General features: G+C 42.8%; 1 protein-coding gene across 2 annotated transcripts in view; it reads left to right on the top strand.

Annotated features, from left to right (window-relative positions):
* LOC137299531 (protein strawberry notch homolog 2-like) overlaps positions 1 to 25,195 on the top strand; it is a 160,728-nt gene that overhangs the window by 60,938 nt on the left and 74,595 nt on the right. The window contains exons 1-2 of one of the 2 annotated variants that reach the window (XM_067968341.1): positions 7,672 to 7,802; positions 23,667 to 23,807. In XM_067968341.1, coding sequence (XP_067824442.1) covers positions 7,737 to 7,802; positions 23,667 to 23,807 — 207 coding nt within the window. In that variant the 5' untranslated portion in view covers positions 7,672 to 7,736. Of the gene's footprint in view, positions 1 to 7,671; positions 7,803 to 23,666; positions 23,808 to 25,195 lie in introns of those variants that run through there. The other variant, XM_067968340.1, reaches the window with a different exon arrangement.

Genomic DNA, 25,195 nt, shown 5'->3' with positions numbered 1-25,195 from the left:
GCGATTGTTGGGGAGAGGATCAGGGTTGGGTTCCGCGATCGGCGATAGGCGTCCGGGGTCTGCGATCGGTGGGGAGGGGGTGGGGGGGGGGGGCGCTGCAGGTACATAGGAACAGGAGTAGGTCATTCAGCCCCTCGAGCCCACTCCGCCATTTGATAAACTCATGGCTGATCTGTGATCTAACTCCATATTCCTGCCTTTGGCCCATCTCCCTTAATACCTTTGGTTGGCAAGCTATCTATCTCAGATTTAAAATTAGCAATTGAGCTCGCATCACTTGCCGTTTGCGGAAGAGAGTTCAAAACTTCTAGCACCCTCTGTGTGTAGAAGTGTTTTCTGATCTCACTCCTGAAAGGCCTGGCTCTAATTTTTAGACTGTGCCCCCTAGTCCTAGAATCCCCAACCAGTGGAAATAGTTTCTCTCTATCCACCCTATCTGTTCCCCTTAATATCTTATAAACTTTGATCAGATCACCCCTTAACCTTCTGAACTCTAGAGAATACAACCCCAATTTGAGTAATCTCTCCTCGTAACTTATCCGGGTAGGTTTGTTGGGCCTGGGGGAAGCACTCCTGCTTCTCCCAGCCCACAAGCTGTGCCAGAAAGGTACCTACTTGTTGGTCTCCAGCCTTCTCGCCTCCTTTCACGAGGCGTAAAAGAGAAGGCGCGGGAATCCCGGCCCCCTGGGGTTGAAATCGGAAACTGTGGGAAAATGGAGGCCTGGCGCCTCTTTGAAAGGTTTTAAGGCCCAAACCGCCTTCTGGAAGCGGGTTGGTCACCTGCCCCTCATCCCGCCCCGGTGAAAACCAAAAATAGGCGGGTTGGGGGCAGGTCTGAAATGGTTGAAATTTTGAATGTCCCCCCTGCCCCCAACCCACCCGTTTTTCACTGTTAAAATCATGCCCCTGATCCCTAGCCAATGACTCTTGGATATGTGAGTGGTCAGGATCTGGCTCAGCAGTGTGGTTGAATACCACACTGACATATGAAAAATGGCCACTTGGCTGCTGGCATCCATGGAAGTATAACTCAGAATGACTCAAAGTTTCTAGGAGAGGATGAAAGAAAAACTACATGCACCTTTATACACAAGTTGAAAATACAGTAAATAAGAGTAATGAGGCTTTGTTGAAATAGTTGTGAAAAGCAGGGAGTTTTCCTCGTGTCCTAACCAACAGTCACCCTGAATCAACATCACCAAACAAACAGATTGATGGATTATTTATTCTTTTTTTTATTTATTCGTTCATGGGATATGGGCGTCGCTGGTGAGGCCGGCATTTATTGCCCATCCCTAATTGCCCTTGAGAAGGTGGTGGTGAGCCGCCTTCTTGAACCGCTGCAGTCCGTGTGGTGACGGTTCTCCCACAGTGCTGTTAGGAAGGGAGTTCCAGGATTTTGACCCAGCGACGATGAAGGAACGGCGATATATTTCCAAGTCGGGATGGTACACCATCCTGTGGATGGTACACACTGCAGCCACTGTGCGCCGGTGGTGAAGGGAGTGAATGTTTAGGGTGGTGGATGGGGTGCCAATCAAGCGGGCTGCTTTATCTTGGATGGTGTCGAGCTTCTTGAGTGTTGTTGGAGCTGCACTCATCCAAGCAAGTGGAAAGTATTCCATCACTCTCCTGACTTGTGCCTTGTAGATGGTGGAAAGGCTTTGGGGAGTCAGGAGGTGAGTCACTCGCCGCAGAATACCCAGCCTCTGACCTGCTCTCGTAGCCACAGTATTTATATGGCTGGTCCAGTTAAGTTTCTGGTCAATGGTGACCCCCAGGATGTTGATGGTGGGGGATTCGACAATGGAAATGCCGTTGAATGTCAAGGGGAGGTGGTTAGACTCTCTCTTGTTGGAGATGGTCATTGCCTGGCACTTATCTGGCGCGAATGTTACTTGCTACTTATGAGCCCAGGTCTTGCTACATGCGGGCTCGGACTGCTTCATTATTTGAGGGGTTGCGAATGGAACTGAACACTGTGCAATCATCAGCGAACATCCCCATTTCTGTCCTTATGATGGAGGGAAGGTCATTGATGAAGCAGCTGAAGATGGTTGGGCCTAGGACACTTCCCTGGATGTGGGATCTTGCGGTGCATAAATTGGCTGTTGCCTACAAAATAAATGATTACACTTCAAAATTAATTCATTGGTTGTGAAGTGCTCTGGGACATAGAATCATAGAATCTTACAGTACAGAAGGTGGCCATTTGGCCCGTCATGCCTGTGCTGCCACTTTGCAGAAGCTGTCAAACTCAGCTTAGTTGTAGATGCTGTTACTGGTCATTTTGGGCTGTGAGCTTGTTGTTACTGTGTATTTTGTTGGATTTCTATGCATTTTTCTGCATCTCCACCCAATTGCAGCTAGAAAAACTAAGCATGGGTGCTGCTTTAGCTACCCTGTACTGGAAGGAGGACGAAGAAGATGACAGCATCAAGTGCAGCAGCAGCAGAGGACTCATGTAGAAGCAGGAGCTGCAGTAGGGCCTCAGAGAAGACAGCAGGTAAGGGTATGCAGGCCAAGGATCACCTTCCTGGATCTGTCTGAGGAGCAATACCTCAGGAGGCTGACATTGTCCAGGCAGGTAGGCTCTGACCTCTGCAACCTCCTTGAAGAAGACCTGCTGCCTGCTGTACCATGGGGGGCCATGCCATGCCATGCCAGAGGCAGTAAAAGTAACCACTGCCCTCAACTTTTTGCCTCTAGATCCTTCCAGGCCACCATGGGGGACATCTCAGTCAGCCACCCACAAGTGCATCAGGCAGATCACAGATGCACTATTTTCCAGAGCCAGCCGATGCATATCTTTCAGGAGAGATGAAAACAGTCAGAATGAGAGATTGATGGCTTTGATGGTATGCCATCAGGGAACCCCAAGACCAGCCAGGAGCCTTTATTAACTGTAACGGGCTTCATTCAATAAATGTGCAGCTTGTATGTGATCATAAGAAGAGGTTCATGCAAGTCTGCGCCCGCTACGCAGGAAGCAGCCATAATGCTTTCATTTTAAGGCACTCCAATATCCCCCCACTGTTCCAATCTTAGAGGATGGTTGCTTGGGGACAAGGGCTACCATTTTCTACTGTGGCTGATGACGCCCCTTCGAAACCCCACTACTTCTAAGCAGAACAGATAAAACAACAGCTATGCCACCCCAAGGTGCATAATTGAGCAGACCATCTGGATCCTCAAATTCAGATTTAGGACCCTTGACAAGTCCGAGGGCTCTCTGCAATATTCCCCAGCCAAAGTTTCGCAAATCATTGTGGCATACAGCGTCTTTCATAACATGAAGCTGCAGAAGGAATAAAAGCAACAGGAGGGGGAAGACCACGCTAAAGGACATGAAGAAGGGCCTGAAGAGCACCTAGTGGCCTGAGATGAGGAAGAGGAGGGGGAAGACCACGCTAAAGGACATGAAGAAGGGCCTGAAGAGCACCTAGTGGCCTGAGATGCAAGGGATGCACTGATAGCTCAGCACTTCACCTAAACACACCTTTCTTCTCCCAATTTCACTGAGACCAAAGCCCCTTGCGCTAACGGTCCTGCCACCCTCAGTCACTAATTCCTTAATCATGCATTTTATAACCTTAAAATCATTCATCAAACTTTCACTTCAAGAGCATACTGACAAAGCAGACTCATAAGCTACTCTGCAAACACAATGCAGATCAAAATGCCAAAAGTAAAGAAGGTTTTAATGTGTATGCCAAAATAAATTTTACCATCAATCAATGAAACACCCAAGTGTCAACCCACAGAGCTCTTTTTATCAGGTTTGATGACTTGACTGCTTCTATTAAGTGCAACCCAAGTGGCTTGAGCAGAGCTGGTGGTTGGCTGCTGTGGATCATGTTGGGACTCTTGAGATGCTCGTGGCCAACACCCTCTGAGTGCTCAAGCCAGTGTGGGCCCGGTTACAGACTGCTGCTGCTCCTCAGCTTCTGCTGGGGCAGTCTGGTGCAACCGGCTTTCAGGCACAATGTTGGGTATTAGTTGAGGGAGTGGCGAAGGAGCAGCTGTGCTGACATCCTGAGAGAGGGGAACACCTACTGTATCCATTGTGACAACCTCCCTCCCATGAATCTGTGGCTCATCGCTCCTACTGCTCTGTGGGAGAGCAGACTGCAGGAGATGAAGAATACTTTGATTTGGTCCACCAGTTTCTCCAAGGTGGAGCAGACATTGGAGTCCAATGTCTGTATCACAGCCTTCTGAGCTTGCATCAAAGCTCCAAAGGATGGTGACGCAGACTCCTCCTGTGAGGGCCTGGTGGCCACATGGTTCAGGGTAGGTTGCAGAGTGGAAATGCCCTGCGACAGCACCCCACAGAAGCTAGAAGTGGACTCTTCCATCCTTCCTGCTAGAGTAGTCAAAGTGTTTGACAGGCCTGCCAAAACCTCATTTGCTGGTATTCCTCAAGCATATTCTTTTTCAAGGCTGGGCCCCAGAGTTCCACATCTCTGTCCTGCTGAGCAGAGCTAGGAGACGATGACACACTTTGGCATGTCCTGGGCTGTCCCTATCACCATTCCACTACCGCTGACTTGTACTGTGTGACTCACCAGGTGCAGGCTCTTCTACCTTGCTATCAACTCCATGTGGAGTGCCAGTCTCTGCATGGGTGCCTAGGAGGGATGTAGCACATGACAATTGATCCTCAGAAGGGATGTCTTCCTCCGAGGTTCCTTCTTCCGCAAGAGGTAGCAGTTGTTCTTGGTGATAAGAAGAACCTAGAGGGAAGAAGAAAGGGAGAAGAGTTAGGATGCCAATGAGAAGCTAGATAGGAACATAGGAACAGGAGTAGGCCATTCAGCCCCTCGTGCCTGCTGCGCCATTTGATAAGATCATGGCTGATCTGTGATCTAGCTCCATATACCTGCCTTTGGCCCATATCCCTTAATACCTTTGGTTGCCAAAAAGCTATCTATCTCACATTTAAATTTAGCAATTGAGCTAGTATCAATTGCCGTTTGCGGAAGAGAGTTCCAAACTTCTACCACCCTTTGTGTGTAGATAGGAGCTCATAGTGATTGAGGTATTGAAGTTGGTTGAAGGTGCACTTGCAGAGTGATAGATCTTGGTAGATGAAGAGTTACAAGTGAGAAACAGTCACCCTGCTCAGAGAAGCCTCCAACCTCCCCATCTCCAATGCTGGCAGCGTTGCATGCCCCACTAATCTCTAGTACTTCTTGCTCTGCCTGGGTAAGGGTCACAAACTGGCGTGGTCCTCCAATGGTCCTGTCCCTATTATTGTGCATTCTCCTGGCAAAGGGGAAGGAGAGAGTTATGAGTGAAAATGTGCTTCTGGATGTAGTGAATAAGTTGAGAGGGGAAAGAAGGAAGATGGTATGAGAGTGGGGAGGTCATGAGTGTGCAGTAAATAGCTTGAGTGTGAAATGAGAAGGAATTATGAGAAGAGGTTTAGGTTGAGCAATTGAGAGCAGATGAGAAGCGGATGGCATGAGTGACAGCAATGAAGGAAAGAAGCAGGAGATAAATATATATTAGGAGTGAGGATGAGAGGTGGTACAGTGTGCCCTTGAGATTGGTGGTGAGGGAAGTGATGCAGGGTTGGTGATGCAGGAATGGTGGAGGCGGGAGGAAAGAGACTGTGAGTAGGTACACTGCAAGAGATGGGTAATGGAGGAACTAAACTCACCTTTCCTGACCTAGTGAGATCATTGAATCTTTTCTGGCTCTGGATCCATGTCCTTTGGGTGATGCTCCTGCAGCTCACTTCTTGCATCTGCTGCAGCCATGCTTTCTGGGTGAGAGTGTTGGGCTTCTTCCCACTTCTGCAGAATAGGACATCCCTCCTGCCCTTAGGCTGGCAGCAGCACTTCCAGGGAGGCATCAAAGAAAAACAGAAAATGCTGGAGAAGCTCATCAAGTCAGGCAGCATCTGTGGAGAAAGAAACAGAGTTAACATTTCAGGTCGAAGACCTTTCATCATTGACCTGAAACGTTAACTCTGTTTCTTTCTCCACAGATGCTGCCTGACTTGCTGAGCTTCACCAGCATTTTCTGTTTTTATTTCAGATTTCCAGCATCTGCAGTATTTTGCTTTTGAGGCATCAGAGAACCTGGGTTCACTTTTCCTCTCATGCCAGCCATTCTGAAACTTTTGCAGCTCCCCTGTAGCAACTTTCCCTGGTATTTGCCTTCAGTGAATGCAGCCTCCCTTTAAGAGATGCATTCAGGCTTTAAGTACTTGCCAGATTCCCACTGGAAATTGTGTCATGTGAGCGAGTGGCCTGCAGCTGAAGCAATTGGCCAGCCAGCCTACCAGTCTTATAATATTAATTATGATTCCACGTTTCTGCATTAGAGTATGGCATATGTTAATAAATGATGCAGCTTCCCACATGTATTGTTTGTTCTTTACAATGTTCTTCCCCATTGAGGTCAATGGAAATTAAAATCAAGAGAGGTGTAAAACCGGCGGCCAATCCAATATTGCCAGTTTTACACTATCACCAAGAGTTAAAATTACCCTTGGTGAATTTTGCTGGAGTACGATTCTATGAGCATCAGCAGCCCAACTATCATGCCAAAGTAGCCTTTCGTTGGTTCTGAGTTTAAACAGTAAATTCAGCAGGTTTTTCACCTGCTTTATGATAAGATATCCACATACTTTCCAGTAGGGACCAGTAGGTTATAATCAGAAACCATGGCTGTTTTTGCCCCCTTCCAATTCAGGCATACTGAGGATGCTTGTGGTCCCACTGCTTGGCTGATAACAGCTAACTCAACACAGGATTGAACCTGGGATCTTCCTGGGCTCAGTTTCAGATAGAAGCATGTTTGTCCATTGAGTGTTGGGGGATTCTCTCACCATATTTATTACTGTAATACCCAGTTTTACACTGGGGATATTTTAACATGAAAATTAAAAATTCAAACAATGAGATTATTAATCTAGCTAAATCTTGATAAATAAATTGCTAGGAAATATTATGGTATGTTAGGGATTTTATATACTGCAATAAACAAATGACAAAAGTAAATTGAAATTATGTTTCAGGCATGAATTTATTCAGTCTGCTTCAATATTTATGGTTTACTGTTAACTCGAAGTTGCTAAATTTGAATTATCTCTTGATTTGAATTGACATTGTGGAAAAAAATACCTCCTGTGCAATTTTATTAAAATTACTTAATTCAAATGACTGGATAATTTTAATATTTTTTGAGCATGAAATGCTTTGAATGATAACGAGCAAGAATATACTGCTGTATCAATCTTTACACCGGATTAGTTATTGTGTCATATATTGGCAAAATGACAAGGAACAGTTTTTCAGTTATTTAAGGATAGAAGGGAAATTAGAATGTTTTCAAATATATATTCAAACTTTTTTTAACATTTTAGAGCATTTTAAAATTTCCCATGCAAAAGCTTACGTTTGTAATTGCCCATACCAATTTGTTTACAGTGTTGCGGTGGTTAAACTGGGCAGTTTACAGTAACTTGCAGATGACTGACGGTAATTTTGCTTACCAGATGAGCATCATTTCCTGTAAATACTCTCTTCCTCAAAGGAAGTTTTAAGCCAAACTGATGACTAACCTTAGGTCAGATATGCAAATAATGGTAACACTAAAAGGAAGGAGGAGCCTCTCAGCATGCTTATTCTTTCTCCTTTTTTGTTAATATGAAGAAGTTTCTTTTCAAGGGTAGTACCTTTTAGCACTGTCGTGGGTCTAAAGATTTCTGAGCGCTGCTTGGAATGGATCTCGTGCCTAAAATGCATTTGTATAATAAAATAGAATCTGCCTGGAGGCTTTTCAACAAGGTAACATTCACTTTCTAACTATACAGTTGTTGCTTTGGGTTTTGTTTTGCTGGAACACAGTCTCTTTCCGGTGCTGTTTATACAGCATTTTCAACTAAAGCATTTGTAGATAAAGTGTTTTTTTTAAAACCAAGCCTATGTTGTTCGAAGTGGTTAGCAAGAGAATACTTGTACTAAGTGCATTTTGTAACAATAGTAATTGTTTTAAAGTTCCAGTTGAAAATGTACAATATCTGCTACCTAGTGCAAACTAAAATCTTTCTTTGCATGCTGAACTTACAGCTCCTACAAAGTATCTTTCAGCAGCAAAGTTCAAAGTCTACGTGACATATAATTATTATGTGGAATGTTATTAAATTCTGAAGATTTTGGTACTGTTTGAATAAATGGAGAAATTCTCACCTTGAAATATTTTGACATAATACTGAAAGCTGCCGGAATCCTTTTTGACACTGGTTTTGAAAAGGTGTTTACCTTCTACACTCTGGAAAGAAATGACACTGCTGAACTTGACATTTAACTAAGTACTCAGTTCTTCGTTATTAGAAAATCTGCAGCATCCCTTCCAACTTAATTATGCTACATATAGTAATCGTTGGTGTGTCCGATATGCTACTGATTCTGCTGGGTTTTAGGAGCAGCAAGGAGTGGAAGTTCCCTTCCCAACTGGGAGGATGGCTCGTATGTACTTCCCAGCTATTGGTGACATAGAGGGGGAGGGGACTTACAATGTTTAAATTCTCAACATGACACAGGTTACATATCTAACCTGGTTACAGAGCTTTAACCAATTTTCATTCCCTAACAGGAAGGTGTAGTGACATTGAAAATGGGCTTATAAAAAACAGTTTGAGATTCTGCCAAACCAAGTACAATGAGGAAATCTTGCCCCCTCGTGTTATTGCTGCAGTGCGCCATAATTTCGAACATAATTGAAATACTTAATTGTATTATCTAAAGGTCACGGTCTTGATTGTTTGCCTTGCAGACAAGATCTTGAGGGTCTTTGGAAGAGGGGACTCTAAAGTGATGCAGTGCACAGGCCCCAGGAGTAGCCTCTAAAATTTCTTTTAAAATATATGGCCTGTTTGTCAGCAGCTCCATGGCTGACTTTCCCTCCTGTTGTGGCAGGTCTCCAAGGCAAGCCTCCACTCCCAGTCTGGTGCAACTCCCCAGGACAGCCCAAGGAGCCCGCCTCCCATATTCTTATTGTCTTGGGCCGGAAATTCAACCACGGACACGGGATTTCTCCGTGGCAGACAGAAGTCCTGCCATGCTGGTCATGGCTTCATTTGGAAAATTCAGCCTAGACAAATATAATTGCTAAATCAGGACTTTATGATTGCACTACACAATGAACATCAACATCTCCAAATATTTTTCCATTCTAAACTTTAAAACAAAAAATGTTGGTACTTGTAGCTTTAATTTGCAAGCCTCTTTGCACATGAAGTTAGCAGACACATTGAATGGCAGCAGTTACGTTTTGAGTACATACTTGCCAGGACATGAAAGCCACCAAGAGCATACAGTGTAGATTCATCAGGATGATAAAAGGGAAGAGAAATTATGGTAATAAGGGGAAACTTGAGATACCTTTGCCACTGGAACATAGAATGCCATGAGAAAATTTGATAGTGGTTTTTAAAATTATGAAGGGTTTTGATAGTGTAAACAGGGAAAGACTATTTCCTCTGGTTTGGGGGTCAGTGACAACGAGTCATTAATTTAAAATTGTCACTAAGAGATTGAGGAGAGAAATTTCTTTATGCAGAGAGTTGTTAGAAACATAGAAAATAGGAGCAAGAATAGGCCATTCGGCCCTTTGGGCCTGCTCCGCCATTCAAAATGATCATGGCTGATCGTCTAACTCAGTACCCTGTTCCTGCTTTTTCCCTTGATCCCTTTAGCATTAAGAAATATATCTATCTCCTTCTTGAATACATCTAAAGACCTTAAAACGCTTTGCTACTGGGATTTAAAGCAAAGGAAGATACGGGCTATTGTCAACTTTGAGGTGGGGGAAGTACACCTGAGTCCTGCCCTCATCTCTGGACTATTATAAATACTAGTGATGGTAAAAGCAAAAGTAACAGTGGTTAAAGAAACATGACTACTATCAGCGCAAGTGACTAAAGCCCTCTGGCTCCTTACCGCACAGCGATTGAAGCACTTTCAGCACTACCCACCTGCATGGAATTTTCCCAGTGATTGGGGAAGCTTTTGGAATCAAAAACATATTTCAAAATCTTTTCCAAAACAATTGGCTATTCTTTGTCAAACAACACATTTATTTTTTCTCCAATAGCTTCCCCAATTGCAAGGAAGCTGCATTAAGGCAAATGATATTGAAATCACGTGATTATCTGTGCGGCAAGAAGTGAGTTACTTGTACTGGTGACAGCTATGTTTTTTGATGCCTCTTTTTCCCTCCCTGCATTCTAAACAGGGTGATTTTAACAGCTGTATGTACAGAACCATTTTTATCTATACCATAAAAGCCGTGAATTGGCAAGTAGCATAGCTGGAGTAAATGATATTCAAACAGGGGTTATATGTGTATCTGGAATGTGCTCATTTTTCATAAATTAACAGGATGTGTGGTTTCAAATTCAAGTGAGGCTTATATTTGAAGAGTTACGGTACACGATACACTCACAGCTACACAAAAAAAAATGTTGCGAAATACACTTGTCCTGCCTACATATTGGGAAATACTTACTGGCAATCATATGCGTACATTTGGTTAATTCAGTGAGACAGAGTTTGCAAGATAAGGGTTCAGATTTGTTCGTTTTATTTTTATACATATATACACTTACCAGTACTCCAGGAATAATTCAGTTAATTTTGCAGTGTATTTAAAGTGGCATTAGCTCTTTTTAATTTTTTATATTTATATTTTAAATGGAACAGCTGAAAAATAGCCCAAGTCCAGAGTGCTCTTTCTAATGAATAGAGAAGGTTGACCATTTACAAAGCTAACTCATGAGAAGCAGTCATTTTCCATATTTTGTAGGATTATCCTCTCCTGGTTCTGTTGGACCCCAATAGCACACACTGTTCCTTGACTGTGACGGAAGCGTTTGCCACCACAGCCATGTTGTAATCAGGAATTTATTTTAATGTGATCTTTTGAGAGCATGTTATACAATATGAATATAAGTGTCATATTGTGCAGTAAGCTGAAAACATTTCTGGTTTTGCATTCTATCATTTTGCACATAGGTGCTCCAGCCAATCAGGATAAATATGAAAAAAAACAAGTACCATATTTAACCTTTTTTTCTTTCCAGATATGAAAACTGCTGATGAAAGAACTAGGCCCAGAAATACTGTATACTTCAGTTTTACATTCTATTTGTAGTAAGAAATTTGTATCTAAGTGATATTGTATAGATATATCTGTTTGATTTGGCTTCCAGTCCTCTGCAATCTGTCCAATTTAGGGTAGATTCAAGACTAGCAATGCAAAAACAACTGTTTTCTGTTTAAGCTTTCAATTTCTGGCATAAAACTTTCCTAACTGCTGGAGAAGGTCTGTACAGCTTAAAAATATGAAAAATATGTCCACAGCCAGAAAAGTGGCAATCTGGGGTGCTTATTGCCATTGGCAGTAGCTGTTAATGTTCGTTCTGAGCAGTGCCCTGCCTTTGGTTCCAACTTCAGAGAAGGAAAGAAACACTTCTTCAGGTAATTCTTTACACAGCTGGAAGCACTAGCACAACTTGGGATGGTCAGGAAAGTCCCAACTAACATCTAGCGTGAGCTGGCTTATCAGTTTTTAATTCAACAGCCCCACTCCCTGGTTCCTTTTGAAGTCCTGCTATCCAGCTCTTTTTAAAATTTTACTGCCGGTTCATCCCTGGGCTTGTCCCACTTTGGGACTTGTCCAGCTCCCCTATCTTCCTGTGGTATTCCCTGAAGTCTCCCCATTCCTGTGCTAGAGGAAATGGAGAGGAAAGAAATCTGTTTGTAAAGGCAAAATGGAGAAAGAGGTAAGAAAGAAGGGAAAAAGAGAATTTGAAAAGTAAGTCAAAAAGTGAGGACTGAGGCAAACAAAAGTAGATGAGAAAGGGATGAAAACAAAGAAGGAGGGTTAAGAAAGGAAGAAATAAAGAACTAATGAAGTACATTTGAAATGTAGGCCTAAATTTTAACGGAGCCGGAAAGAGAGCCAGCGGGGGGGACTCCTGACGGGAAACCCTGAAGTACGGGTTTCCCTGACATCCATACGATTTTGATGGAAGGACGTCTTTTACTTTTTTTGTCGGTTTCCTGCTTGACAGGCCAGCTTGATTGACAGGCTGGCTGTCAGGCGGACGGGAGAAGAGCCATGAAGCGGATGCAAGCAGCTAAGTCTTAGATGGTGGGGAGGGAGGGAGGGGTCATCGGGGAGTCAGGAGTCATCTGGGGTCAGAGATCGTGGGGTTGGAGAGCGTGGGGGTGTCTGAGATCGTGGGGAGGGAGGTGGCTGCAGGTAGGCTTGTTGGGCCTGGGAGAAGCACTCCTGCTCCTCTGGGCCCACAAACAGTGTGATAAAGGCACTTACCTGCTGTTTCAGGCCTTCTCACCTCCTCTCATGTGGCTTGAAGCAGAAGGCCCCCAGGAGTTAAAAATAAAAAAGTTGTAAAAATGGAGACCCGCAGCCTCCTTGAAAGCTTTCACTGACCAACCCGCCTTCTAAGAGCGGGGTGGTCGCCCGCCTCCATTAAAACCGGAAGTGGGCGGATTGGGGCCGGGTTTTAGTTTTTTTTTACAATTTTTACTTTCCCACCCGCTTGTGGCATTAAAATTTAGGCCGTAGTCACTCATGTAAAGTAGGGAAATGCAGCAACCAATTTGTGCACAGCAAGGTCCCACAAACAACAATGAGGTAAATGACCAATTAAATGGATTTAGTGATGTTCATTGAGGGATAAATGTTGGCCAGGATACCGGGGGCAATCCTTTGTTCTTCAAATAGTGCCATGGGACCTTTTATGTCCACCTGAGAAGGCAAATGGGACCTCAGTTTAATGAGACAAACAAAAGCTAGACAATCGAGAAAACAGAAATGAAAGAGGAAAGAAAGAAACAAAGTTGAAGGAGAGAAAGAAAACAGAAATGAAAGAGGAGAGAAAGAAAAACAGAAGTGAAAGAGAGTGAGAGAAACACATGAAGGAGGCAAACAAGAAGAGAAGCAAAAGAGAAACAACTTCCTGGTGGAAGAAGGACAGAGAGCAAGCAGTGAAAAGCATTATAAAAAGGTGCTATAAAATGATTCTTGTAAACCATACAGAGCTTGAAAAGTGCAACATTTCATTTTTTCCTCTGTAATTTATGAGCCTTTAGGGATCTGTAACTACTGTGAATCCAAAGATTTCATGATTGCTAAATTTAGCTGATGTTTGCTCTAAATGCATTTGTGTTTTATTGTGTACTTCTTGTCCTATCATTTGACATTTTTGTGGTCCCAAAATAATATGAGATCAGCAGCCAGAAAAGAAAAAAACAAACTTGTTGGAGTTCAGTGTACTTAAATACATATTATTTTGAACGACGTTCTGGATTATCAGACATCATCCACTAAGAAAATACATTTTCTTGACTAACCCTCACAGAGATGATACCAGAACTGAGAGGATATACTTATCAGGGAAGACTAAACAGGCTGGGGCACTTTTCTCTAGAAAAGAGAAGGCTGAGGGGTGACCTGATAGAGGTCTTTAAGATAATGAAAGGGTTTGATAGGATAGACGTAGAGAAAATGTTTTCACTTGTGGGGGAATCCAAATCTAGAGGTCATCAATGGAAGATAGTCACTAATAAATCCAATAGGGAACTTAGGAGAAACTTCTTTACTCAAAGAGTGGTAAAAATGTAGAAAATGCTCCCACAAGGAGTAGTTGAGGCAAATAGCATAGATGCATTTAAGGGGAAGCTAGATAAGCACGAAGGAGAAAGGAATAGAAGGGTATGCGGATAGGGGTAGATGAAGTAGGGTGGAAGGAGGCTCATGTGGAGCATAAACACCAGCATAGACCAGTTGGGCCAAATGGCCTGTTTTTGTGCTGTGGACTCAATGTAAAGTCTGCAGGCTGCCAAGCAAGGAGACGTGAGCTGCTAGCACTGAGGCTACTTATTTAGGTACAGGTCTCTGTCATAGCAGTTGCTGCTTCTGATTGATTGTGGATAATGTTGCAATTTATAATATTTATTGTATCAATCATTATTATTTGTAATTAGGACATTAAGACATCTTGCAAACTATGCAAAGCAAACATATTGTATTTGACTAGTCAAAATGCAACTAAAGAGGATATTTGAGGTTTTCTTCAGGAATTAGGGAGGGGGATTATTGTACCTGAATGGAAAATGCTTGTACCTTTTTATTGTAAATCATTGCCTCATGCCAGTAAATCATTACAAAATAGCTTTCATAATTTTACTTGTGATGTTTCTTTTTGAATGTTCTAATTTGAAAAAATTGAGTAAAATTGAGAAATTTGAGATTGAAAACCATAGTCTTAATATGGGCATATTCTTGATTGTCAGCTGAATATTTCTAAGATAGATAACTGAGCATTATTTTAACTACTTGATTTCCCCCCATTGTGTTATTCATACTGAGTCAGAAGGTACACTGTTTTATAACATGAGCCCACTCAGAAGCCCTTCCTTCTTGCAGCAGAGACTGGGATGCTTCTGCAACTGAGTTTCTCTCCTTCTCTCTTCCCGTCTTCTGCTATCTGGCTGCTTTGCTCCTCCTCTGTCATCATTGCATCCACAAATTCAGACAAGAGGGGCCCGATATTAGGAGGGAGGCGGGTTGGCAGTGGGGGGTCGACTGGGCGCGTGGGTAACGCGCCCAGTGAAATCAGTGGGTTTGGCACGCGATTGTAAGTAAATTGAAGCCACTTAACATGGCTTCCGGGTTTTGCACTGGAAAGGTGCGCAGCGGGCTGACTGCGCACCCGCATCATAGGCTGTCAGCTGGAGGAGCCCTATTTAAAGGGGCAGTCCTCCACTGACCGATGCAGAAAATAGGCAAAATTACAGCATGGAGCAGCCAAGGGGGAAGGCTGCTCCCACGTTTAATGGTGCCTCACTCCAGGTCTTACTGGATGGGCTGAGTAGGAGGGAGATCTTCCACCCGGCGGACGGGAGGAAGTGGTCTGCCTCTGCCACCACGAAAGCCTGGCTCGAGGTGGCAGAGGAGGTCACTAGCATCACCAACATATCACGCACCTGCATACAGTGCAGGAGGTGTTTTAGTGACCTAAGTAGGTCAGCCGAAGTGAGTACACTTACTCATTCCCCTACACTCTGTCTGCCAAATCACCGCCCCCACCTCACATCTCCTTTTGCACTGCCAACACCACTCTATCACATCACTCCTCACACCCACTCAAAGCTCATCCTCATCTTACCTGCACTTCCTCACCTCCCCAGTACTCATCCCACCACTACTACTCAACCCAATCCTCATACAATCTCATGGCTCTATCTCATACTCACCCTCTGGTGCATCTCTATCACGGTCAGCCTCACCCAAGCTGCCATTACCTGTGCTGCAGCCACAGGGCATGCATCACATATGTGTAGTAGGAAGCGTACGGCAAACGTGTCATGAGCATGAAGGGGATGCACAAGCGTGTTTGAGGGTTTGTCATGGTTTTTACTTATATTTGATTTCTGATCAACTCACATTACATATTATATTGTCACCACTACTGCCACGTCTTGGCCATTCTTGACTGGCTTGTGCAATAATGCCCTTTCATGAGGTTCTCCATGAACACCCTTGATGCCACCCATTGGGTCACCCTACAGTGGGTGTATGTGTAGTTGCACGACTACTTTGTGCAGGTGCCTGTTGCGCAGCACTGTGTTGTGTAGCTCCACGTGGCGGAGATGGACAGCATGCCTGGCGAGATTGGTGATGTTGCTCATCCTCCAATGGAATGATGAATGCAGCAATGGAACCCCCCCCCACCGACCAATCCTGACAGTGTGAGTGTGAGGGGGTCCACAAAGTAAATGGGCTCTATTTTAGCGCCCGCTATCGGGTGCGTTCCTGGCAGGAGGGCTCCGAAAATCGGGGAATCCCGGAGCGGGTGGGGAGCCTGGCTCCAACCCGCCCACTTCCAGGTTCCCCTCAGAAGCGCCGACGCGCGCGCGCAGCCCCAGCATGTGGGACTCCCGCAGACAATTAAAGCCGGCGGGGTGCCACTTGACAGTATTTATCTTGCTATTTCAGGTCGTTAACAGACCTGATTAAGGGAATATTTCAGGAGGGGTGGGATTTTAGAAACAACTGGGACAGTTTTCCATACTGGGGGAAACACTCCCAGTTGAAATGGACATGTTGCAGCTATCAGCCTGTGGCAGCTGCAAAGGTCCATTTGACAGGTGGAGGGGGGAGAGACACTCATTGCAGGAGGCCACTCTGTCACTTTGGACAAAGTTTGGCCTCCACCACCCTCCTCCTAACAATAAAATTCACAAACTTGCACACTTACCCCGGGGTCCAGACACATGTACCTACCTTGCGGACCCCCTCAGATGTTCATCTTCCGGATGGGGGCCTCCGTAGCTGCAGTCATGACCTCCTCGGAGGGGGAACAGCATCACCAGCCTCGCCGGCCACGCTGTCTACCTCTGACATGTGGAGCTCCACAACACAGTGCTGTGACACATCCACCTGCACAACAGGAGGGAGGGCAACGGCAGAGAGAGATGCGTCGCAGAGGGCACTACCCTTGCCACACGGTCCACAGACCGAGGCTCAGCTTCCTGGACCTCTCTGAGCAGCAGTGCACACGGAGGCTCAGAGTCACTCGACATGTAGTCGTGGACATCTGCAGCCTCCTTCATGCCGAGCTGCTCCCGGCTGGCCCAAGCACCATCTTCTTACCTGTCGCTGTCAAAGTCACCACTGCCCTCAACAACCTCTCCTCCGCATCCTTCCAGGGTGCCACCGGGAACATCGCCGACGTCTCTCAGTCGTCTGCACAAAAGAGCCCTGCAATTCACCTACACCCACCCTGCAGTGACACAATGGGTGGCATCAGGTGTGGGTCTTCATTGTGATCCTCAGGAGAGGGCATTATTGCACCAACCAGACAAGATTCGCAAAGACGTGGCAGTAGTGGTGCCAATGTAATATGTGATGTGAGTTGATCGGAAATTAAATATAAGTAAAAACCATGACAAACCCTCAAACACCCTTGTGCATCCCCTTCATGCTCACGACACGTTTGCCTTACGCTTCCTACTGCACATATGTGATGCATGCCCTGTGGCTGCAGCACAGGTAGTGGCAGGTTGAGTGAGGCTGACCGTGAAAGAGATGCATGAGAGGGTGAGTATGAGATAGAGCCATGAGATTGTATGAAGATTGGGCTGAGTGGTAGTGGTGGGATGAGTACTGGCGAGGTGAGTAAGTGCAGGTAAGATGAGGATGAGGTTTGAGTGGGTGTGAGTGATGATGTGACAGAGTAGTGTTGGCAGTGCAGAAGGAGATGTGGGGTGGGGGCGGTGATATGGCAGACGGAGTGTAGGGGAATGAATAAGTGTACTCACTTTGGCTGACCTACTTAGGTCATTGGAGCACCTCCTGCACTGTATGCAGGTGCGCGATATGTTGTTGGTGCAGGTGACCTCCTCTGCCACCTCGAGCCAGGCCTTCTTGGTGGCAGAGGCAGGCCGCTTCCTCCCGCCCGCCGGGGGGACGATGTCTGTCCACCCCCTCCTCCTCCTCACCCCATCCAATGATACCTGGAGTGAGGCATCATTAAACCTGGGAGCAGCCTTCCCCCTGGGCTGCTCCATCTGTAATTTTTCCTATTTGTTGCAGCATCAGTCAGTGGAGGACTGCCCCTTTAAATAGAGCTCCTCCAGCTGACAGACCTTACTGCGCATGCGCAGTCCGCTCAACGCGCAGCTCAGCAGCGGGGAACCAGGAAGACCAGGTAAATGGATCAAATTAGGCTGTGATCGTGCGCGGGGCAGACTGATTTCGCCGCCCCCCCCCCCGCCACGAACCCACAGCCCTGGTAATATCGAGCCCAATGTGTCTGGACAGCAGAGTTTAGGGTATGATTTAATAATTTGGAGTGTGGAGACAACGGTGTGGCAGGCAAAACTTTGTCTGAGGTGACAGAGTGCCCTGCTGCAATGAATGACGGTTTACCTCGCACCTGTTAATTGGACCTTTGCAGCTGCCACTGGCTGCTGGCTGCAACATACCTGTTTAAACAGGGAGTGTTTCACCCAGCATGGGAAACACGCTCCGGGTAGTCCAAAATCCGAATGCTCCTAAAATCTCCAACTAATGAGGTCTGTAAACGACCTCAAGTACCCAGATAATGATCTTAAGTGGGATCCCGCCGGCTTTGATTGCCGGTGGGAGTCCCGCATGCGGGGGCTGCGTGCACACCGATTCGCGTCATTGGGGAACCCGGAAGTGGGCGTGTTGGAGCCGGGCTCCGGACCCTCTACGGGAATCCCCAATTTTAGGAGCCCCCCCGCCACGAATGCATCTGCTTGGCCATCGGAAAATTGACCCCGAGGTGTTCGATATTGCAAAGCTCAGTTTTATCGTCAGTATTTTTATCACGCAGATGGTGGGATGGAAATTAAGGTAGAACAAAATATTTTGTTGCTACAGGTATCAAGATTCTAAGATAATGTACATGGATTTATGTACATATGTAAAATATTTACATATTTTAAAATGATATTAAGCCAAAAAAATAATATTTAAAACATGGTTTCAGAGCAAACACAAATAAAAGATAATGGGCACATTCAAGAATTGAAAATATTGTTCTTCAAAGTTCTGACCATCCTGACCTGTGGTTGCACTGCTGTTTTGAGATGACGAAGCCTATTTCTTTGCACATGTGTTGGACACCTGGCCACATGGTGGCTGCTTGGAATTGTACTCTGGGGATGGGCATCAGAACATAACAAAACTCTAAAAACATCTGTCTAAATTCCTCATTTCAGCTTTCTTTCATGACTTCCAGCAGGCTGAAGCCCACATGGCAGCATGGATAATCCCTACTCCAAACACTCACTTCTCTCCACCCTGGAACTTTTTGTTCTATCCCTCTACATTAACTATAAATAACATTTTTAACATCTATCAAAAATGAAGTATCACTAGTGATTAATGTGATAAAAATGTGTCACTATTATGGTAAGCTCTACAGAAACCTCTATATCATCCTTAAATTCACTGTTTTCCATATTATTGACAATATTATTTCCTACACAGTTCTGATTCTACATATTATGAAACAATTACTGAAATACAGAGAAACTCATATTATAATACTTCACTTGATTGTCTGAACAGTAATTAAGTTGCACTTTAATACTCAAAACGGTTAAAAAATAAAATATTTTTGTAAGTAGAGAAGTCTGAATAAACTGTCTCACATTAAAAATTGATATATTACAAAATGAAATGGACAAGCATAATTGTTTTATTTTAGGAGCAAGTTAAGTTTTCTGATATAAAACTTGTTTAAGAATAGGCAGAGCCATTGTATTGATGATTTTTGTCAGCATCAATTCCTAAAAAAAAGCTAGAAACAGCTTCTCACAATAACTGTCAGATGGTGGTGAAGAGTAATTCATACTATTCCAGATTATATGCCTACTGCAGTAAAAATGTTTGCAGTATGATTTTCCTGGTATTATATAATTTTAATTGTTACTCAATTTTTTTAAAATATAAGATAATGCAGAGTCAGTCATAATTCATTTGTGATTATTGGCACAATTGGGATGAAATTTCATTGTGCGACATTAGCTCATTTTTAAAATCAGCTAGTTTCATTTGTAAAATTGCACCACATTATTTTCTCTTTACAGCTTTAACATTGTATCATGCTTGCACAAGTACATTTGGGTTATATACCAAGGAGTATACTGAAATACTAAAAAATCATTTAAATAGGCAATTGTTGTACTGTTAAAGGTACAAAACGCATTTATTATTTTATGTTTTTCTATCAGTTCCTCCCTAAATTATTTTAAATTGGTATTTCAAATATTTATATTTGTATTAAACATACTGTTAGATCTTGCACAACAGTATTGAATGGCTGCCTAGAAATACTTGGATGCAGACAAAAGTAATAACAGACATTGTAGCAAAAGCCTTCCACCCAGCTCAAATGTTAAGATAATAATCCTTTTTCAAAAAGGATTTATGCTTTTTAGACATAGAAATCATTTCTAGAAAGAGTCTCTCATGTTTCGAGATGAACTTGATAATGTATGCTTTATACAAGACTTTCTGTAACTAGTCGATGTCACAGGTTTTCCCAGCATGTACGTTCATCCACTACAAGCAAAATCCTCACCAACTCATCAATTAAACAATCGTCTTGTCAGACTGACTATGACTCATTTATATAGTAAAGAATAGAAGAGCATAAGCCACATTACATCATTGACAGTACTTTGTAGCTGGAGGAAAAGGATGTTAATAAGTGCAACATCCTGCATCTTATTATGAATTTAGTAATATAGAAGTGAAGAGAAAAGATGTTGGAAATCTGAAACAAAAATGGAAAATACTGAAAACACACAGCAAGTCAGTCAGCATCTGTGACAAGTTACCGTTTCGATTGCAGACCTTTCTATCTAAATGGAACTTTCTCCTGACAAATGTGCTTTTAAGCAGAGTAGCCCAAATTTGTTAACAATGGGAATGTTTGAAACCCACAATTTGATAGAGTAAAACAAATTCAGAATGAGACATAAAGTACTGACTGGTATTAGGAGTAAACAAGATGGATTATTATATGGATTAATGAGCTACATTTGTTCAATGGCCATTTCTCAATACATACGCTAACTTAATTTATTTTTAAAAAAAACATTACTTCTGTAAAACATGGAATGAAATAGAGAAAACATAGAACAAAAGCAGAATGATTTTTGTCTGGAGAGCTTCAGTTATTAAATATGTAAAGACTTAATATGTTTTGATACTAACATTTCTTTGTTGGATGTGGGCTTTCTGCTGCATGTGGAAGTTTCTTGATAGAAAAATTCACCTCGTTGCTGTACTTGCCAAACATAAGAGACAGGAAGAGATCTAAATATTGTCCATGCATTTGTTTGCAGTTGATTGGTTAATAGCTGCCATATCCTCTGAAATCCTCAGAGTAGTCAAAACATTTCCAAGAACCGTTTCAATGCTTACTTTAGCAATGCAGTCAGTCGGGCAAAACATTCTGTGAAATGTGATAAATAGACAATTGTGACAATTGGAACTTAGCAGAAATGAAAAATAAAAATGGACTGATTTTGTTTAAAGATAATTCTAGTTGCAGTAAATGGTGAACTACATTCTGTGCTCGTTGCTGAGATAAGAAGGAAATTAAGAGTAATATTGAGTACTGCCTCAGTAATCTGTTGTAAACATTCAGATTTCATAAAGCCGTAGTGACGTTGAGCCAAGTTTTAATGCCTGCACTGATTCATTGGAGTCAATTTAAAAGCAGGATAAATGTGCTGCTCTGAACTGATTTAATGTATACTGGACCTGCATTTAAAGTGGTAGCCTTTCTTTATAACATCCACCTTTATAAGGAATTTTTTTTAATTACTTATTTATTCTATCATAATTTGTAGTTTAGGTAAATGTGCTGAAAATGTTCAATAAAAATCAATTGATAAAACTTTAGTGCAGCACAATAGGGCAGCAATGACTCCAGTGCATGTTGTGAATCTCTACATAGTAATTTCTTGGTCTCATTCGTATCTTTGTGGAGGGAGAACCAGGACAATGGCCAGATGCGCCTTCCTGGGGAGTGAAAGTCAGAGCTAGATTCATCTCAGTATGCTCTGCACACTACTTACTAGTTTAGTGTAGTGGAACATTGGCAGAGGCATGGTAGCAACCATTACACTGGGATTGTATTATGCTTTTGGAGAGGAAATAGGGAGAAAGAAAGAAAAATATCTAACTAGCACACAAACAGTTACTGTTTCTTCTCTACTGTCATTTTCAGTATTAAATGTATTTTTCACCTTTGTGAATTTCACATGATGGGTTGCATGCACATTTTGAAAGCTTAAAGGGTTAACTAAGATGAGTCTTGTCACTCAAATAAAGTTGTATTTTTTTGTGTGTGTATTTTTCCTTTGTGAGACCTCCTGCCTCTGCCATGCTTCTGCTTGAGGCAGGAGAGGAAACTTGGCATGCAGTTGATCCGCACATTCTGCATAAGAAGGTGGACTTTTGTGGGACAGGGTGGTCTATCCAGTTTTCTCTCTCCTTGGCAGAGGAAGGCAAGGGTGCAGTCCCAGTTCTTGACCCTCTGTTGCTGTAAGAGAGCTTTTCTTGTTAAAATTTCTGTGGCTGCTTTAGTTGAATTTTATCTATAAATCTTTTTCTTGTCACAAAATACCCTTCCATTCATATAGGTGCATTTTCAACAAAAGGAATACTCAAGGGTCCAAGTAGAAACATTTAGAGTCAGGAAATTTTGCTGTCTAGGAAAATAATAATATATTTTTGAATCCTAGGAGTGCTTCTCTATACAAAGCACAAGGAGTGCAGCAATAAAACAAATACTTTGTCCAGAAATAATATCTTTTTCACCTCTAACATAATTGATGGAATATTTTATTTCAGCATCAATATATCATATATTAATTCACTGTTGGAAGTATTATGCAACTTCAGGTGTAGCTTTGAATATTTCAGTTTTGCTGTTAAAATGTAAAGTATGTGAATGGTTGGATATAATTAAACATTTATTGTACAGGTTGCTAATGTGATCAAACTGGAGATTACAAAAAAATCTAGCCCGTGTTTATCTAAGTAATGTATATTATTGGAGCTGGTGGTTTTATTTTGTTCTTGGAAAGTTTGTATTTTACCTGGCTGTGGGTGTCATAATGGACATCAAGCTTCTACAGTGGAGTCAGCTGATTGAACTGTACTATGCCAGCATAGGTCTATGGATGCCTAACTCACCAAACTATCTTACATTTAAACCTGGATCAAAATGAATTTAGTTTACTAACCCTCAATTAGGTTACCCTCAAGCTGATGAGTGATCTGTCATCAAGGAAAATGACAGACCACAAATCATGCACTAAACACTGTTCATTGGTTACAAATCACAACTTATAGTTAAATTTGGGTACACGAACGCTTAATAGCCATACGTATGTGTAAGCAGAGTTATCTAGCAGTTGAGTAGCAAACCATTAATGGACGGTTTCTTAATAAAACGTGTAGCAATGGTTGCACGGGCAATTCAGTGTATCACGGTAAATCAGCACGAGCAGATGCTGAGCATTAACTACAGCAGCAATCAGAGTCTGAGTTTATAAATTGGTGAGATTACTTTGAATAATTCCTTATATAGTTGACAAGTTAACAGCTTTGAATAGCCAGTCTATTAAATAGTTCAAATCTATGTGTGATTAACAATGTTCAAAGCTTGTGCGACCTTGTCCCCATGAGCGATGTGGTTGAGTCAATCTCCTTCCTTCCCTGGGACGCAGGCGTTAGCTTCTGGAGTGTTGCAATTTTATTATTCCACTAAGAAGGAAAATATTAGAATCCTGAACCCGTGGAAAGAACTTTAGATATTAAAAGTAAAATACATGACTTTAAACTTTTTTACAAGCAATAGTATACAAAATAATTTTATGTGTTGAACCTGGCCAATGGAGCTAGGTTCTATAGGTAATATCCTATAGGTACAATTGTGTTACCTTATAAAGAAGTTGAAAGTTGTATCACCTAAATCAGCCTCCTTTTAAAAAGTCTTGTTCAAGCATTCAGCAGGAAGTGTTACATCATCCACATTATTTTCATTTTTTTTGTGTGTTTTGCAGGATTTCAATTATATGGATGATAGTTCTCTGTTCTCCTCGCCTGATCCATCACTGCCTGATATTGCCGATACTGAGGATTTTAACCTGGATGTTCTTAATCCAAGTCTTTGGGAAACAGGCAGAATAGAACCCAGCATAGAGGTCAGTGCTGAAAAGATATGACTGTATATATTTCAGTTTGTTTTTATAGTAGTGACATGCTTTTAACATTGAAAATTCAAAACTGAACAAACTCTTGATCATTTTGATAATTTGTTTATAATTATATGATGCTCTAAATAGTTAATGACCATTAGGGAATAATTATATTTTTCAGTCTAAAATACTCAACCAAAAAGAATTTTAAAAGATCAGTGAGGAGAGTCATGTCCATAGATAGCCCCGTGGAGAGGTCTGTGTCTGATCTCATAGTTAAAATGGATCTGCTCGGATTGCATAACTGGCAGAGATGAAACGGTTAGATGTGTCACCAGCACAGTCCCTCCTCTTGGATACTGCTCTGGGGGAAATGCTTTATGGAGCTCTTTATAAAGAATGTGATTAGGATTTTATTACACATAATAGACAGAGGAAATCTTTCCCCCAGTGCTGGAGCACAAGTTCAGTCGCAATTCCAACTTGAGAAAATTTCCATGGCTAGTCTCAATAAAATTGCTAGTGGACTCAAAAGTTAATGAATAGAGCCACTGGAAAATTGCACCAATTTCCCTCTCATTTCCTACAGAGAAACTGTGGCTGTGTATGGGTACACTCTGTTGCTAAATCTGATTGTTAAATTGTTAATTTAATCTCCCTTCCATTCCTAGTTCATGAAGCCACTCTTCGTCCCCCTTACTTATCAGGAAAGACAGGAAGACAGGCTGGGTCTCTTTTCTCTTGAAAAGAGAAGGCTGAGGGGTGACCTGATGGAGGTCTTTAAGATAATGACAGGGTTTGATAGGGTAGACGTAGAGAAAATGTTCCCACTTGTGGGGGCGTCCAATATAAGATAGTCACTAATAAATCCAGTAGGGAATTCAGGAGAAATTTCTTTACCCAAAGAATGGTAAGAATGTGGAACGCGCTACCACAAGGAGTAGTTGAGGCAAATAGCACAGATACATTTAGGGGGAAGCTAGATAAGCACACGAAGGAGAAAGAAATAGAAGAGTATGCTGATAAGGATAGATGAAGTGGGGAGGGAGGAGGCTCACGTGGAGCATAAACACCAGCACCAGTTGGACCAAATGGCGTGTTTCTGTGCTGTAGACTCAATGCAACTCAATGTAATGTATTGCAGTTCACACTGGCACTCTTCTCCCCCATTCCCCCAGTTTCCACTGCCAATCTTCTACCTTCCCTGTTCCCAGTTTACACTGCAGTCTTTTACCCTCACCCCCTGTTCACATGAATACTCCTCTCTCTGCCCTCAGTTCATCTGACACTTATCTTCCCAGCCTTCTCTATGTTCACACTGGCACTTTTCCCCCTCCCTCATTTATGTTAGAACTCCTCTTCTCCTGCCCCCAACTCATACTCGCAGTCTTTTC

Source organism: Heptranchias perlo, chromosome 29 (assembly GCF_035084215.1).
Source record: "Heptranchias perlo isolate sHepPer1 chromosome 29, sHepPer1.hap1, whole genome shotgun sequence".
NCBI lineage: Eukaryota > Metazoa > Chordata > Chondrichthyes > Hexanchiformes > Hexanchidae > Heptranchias > Heptranchias perlo.
Note: the sequence above shows the minus strand (reverse complement) of the source record. Positions and strands in the feature narration are given on the sequence as shown.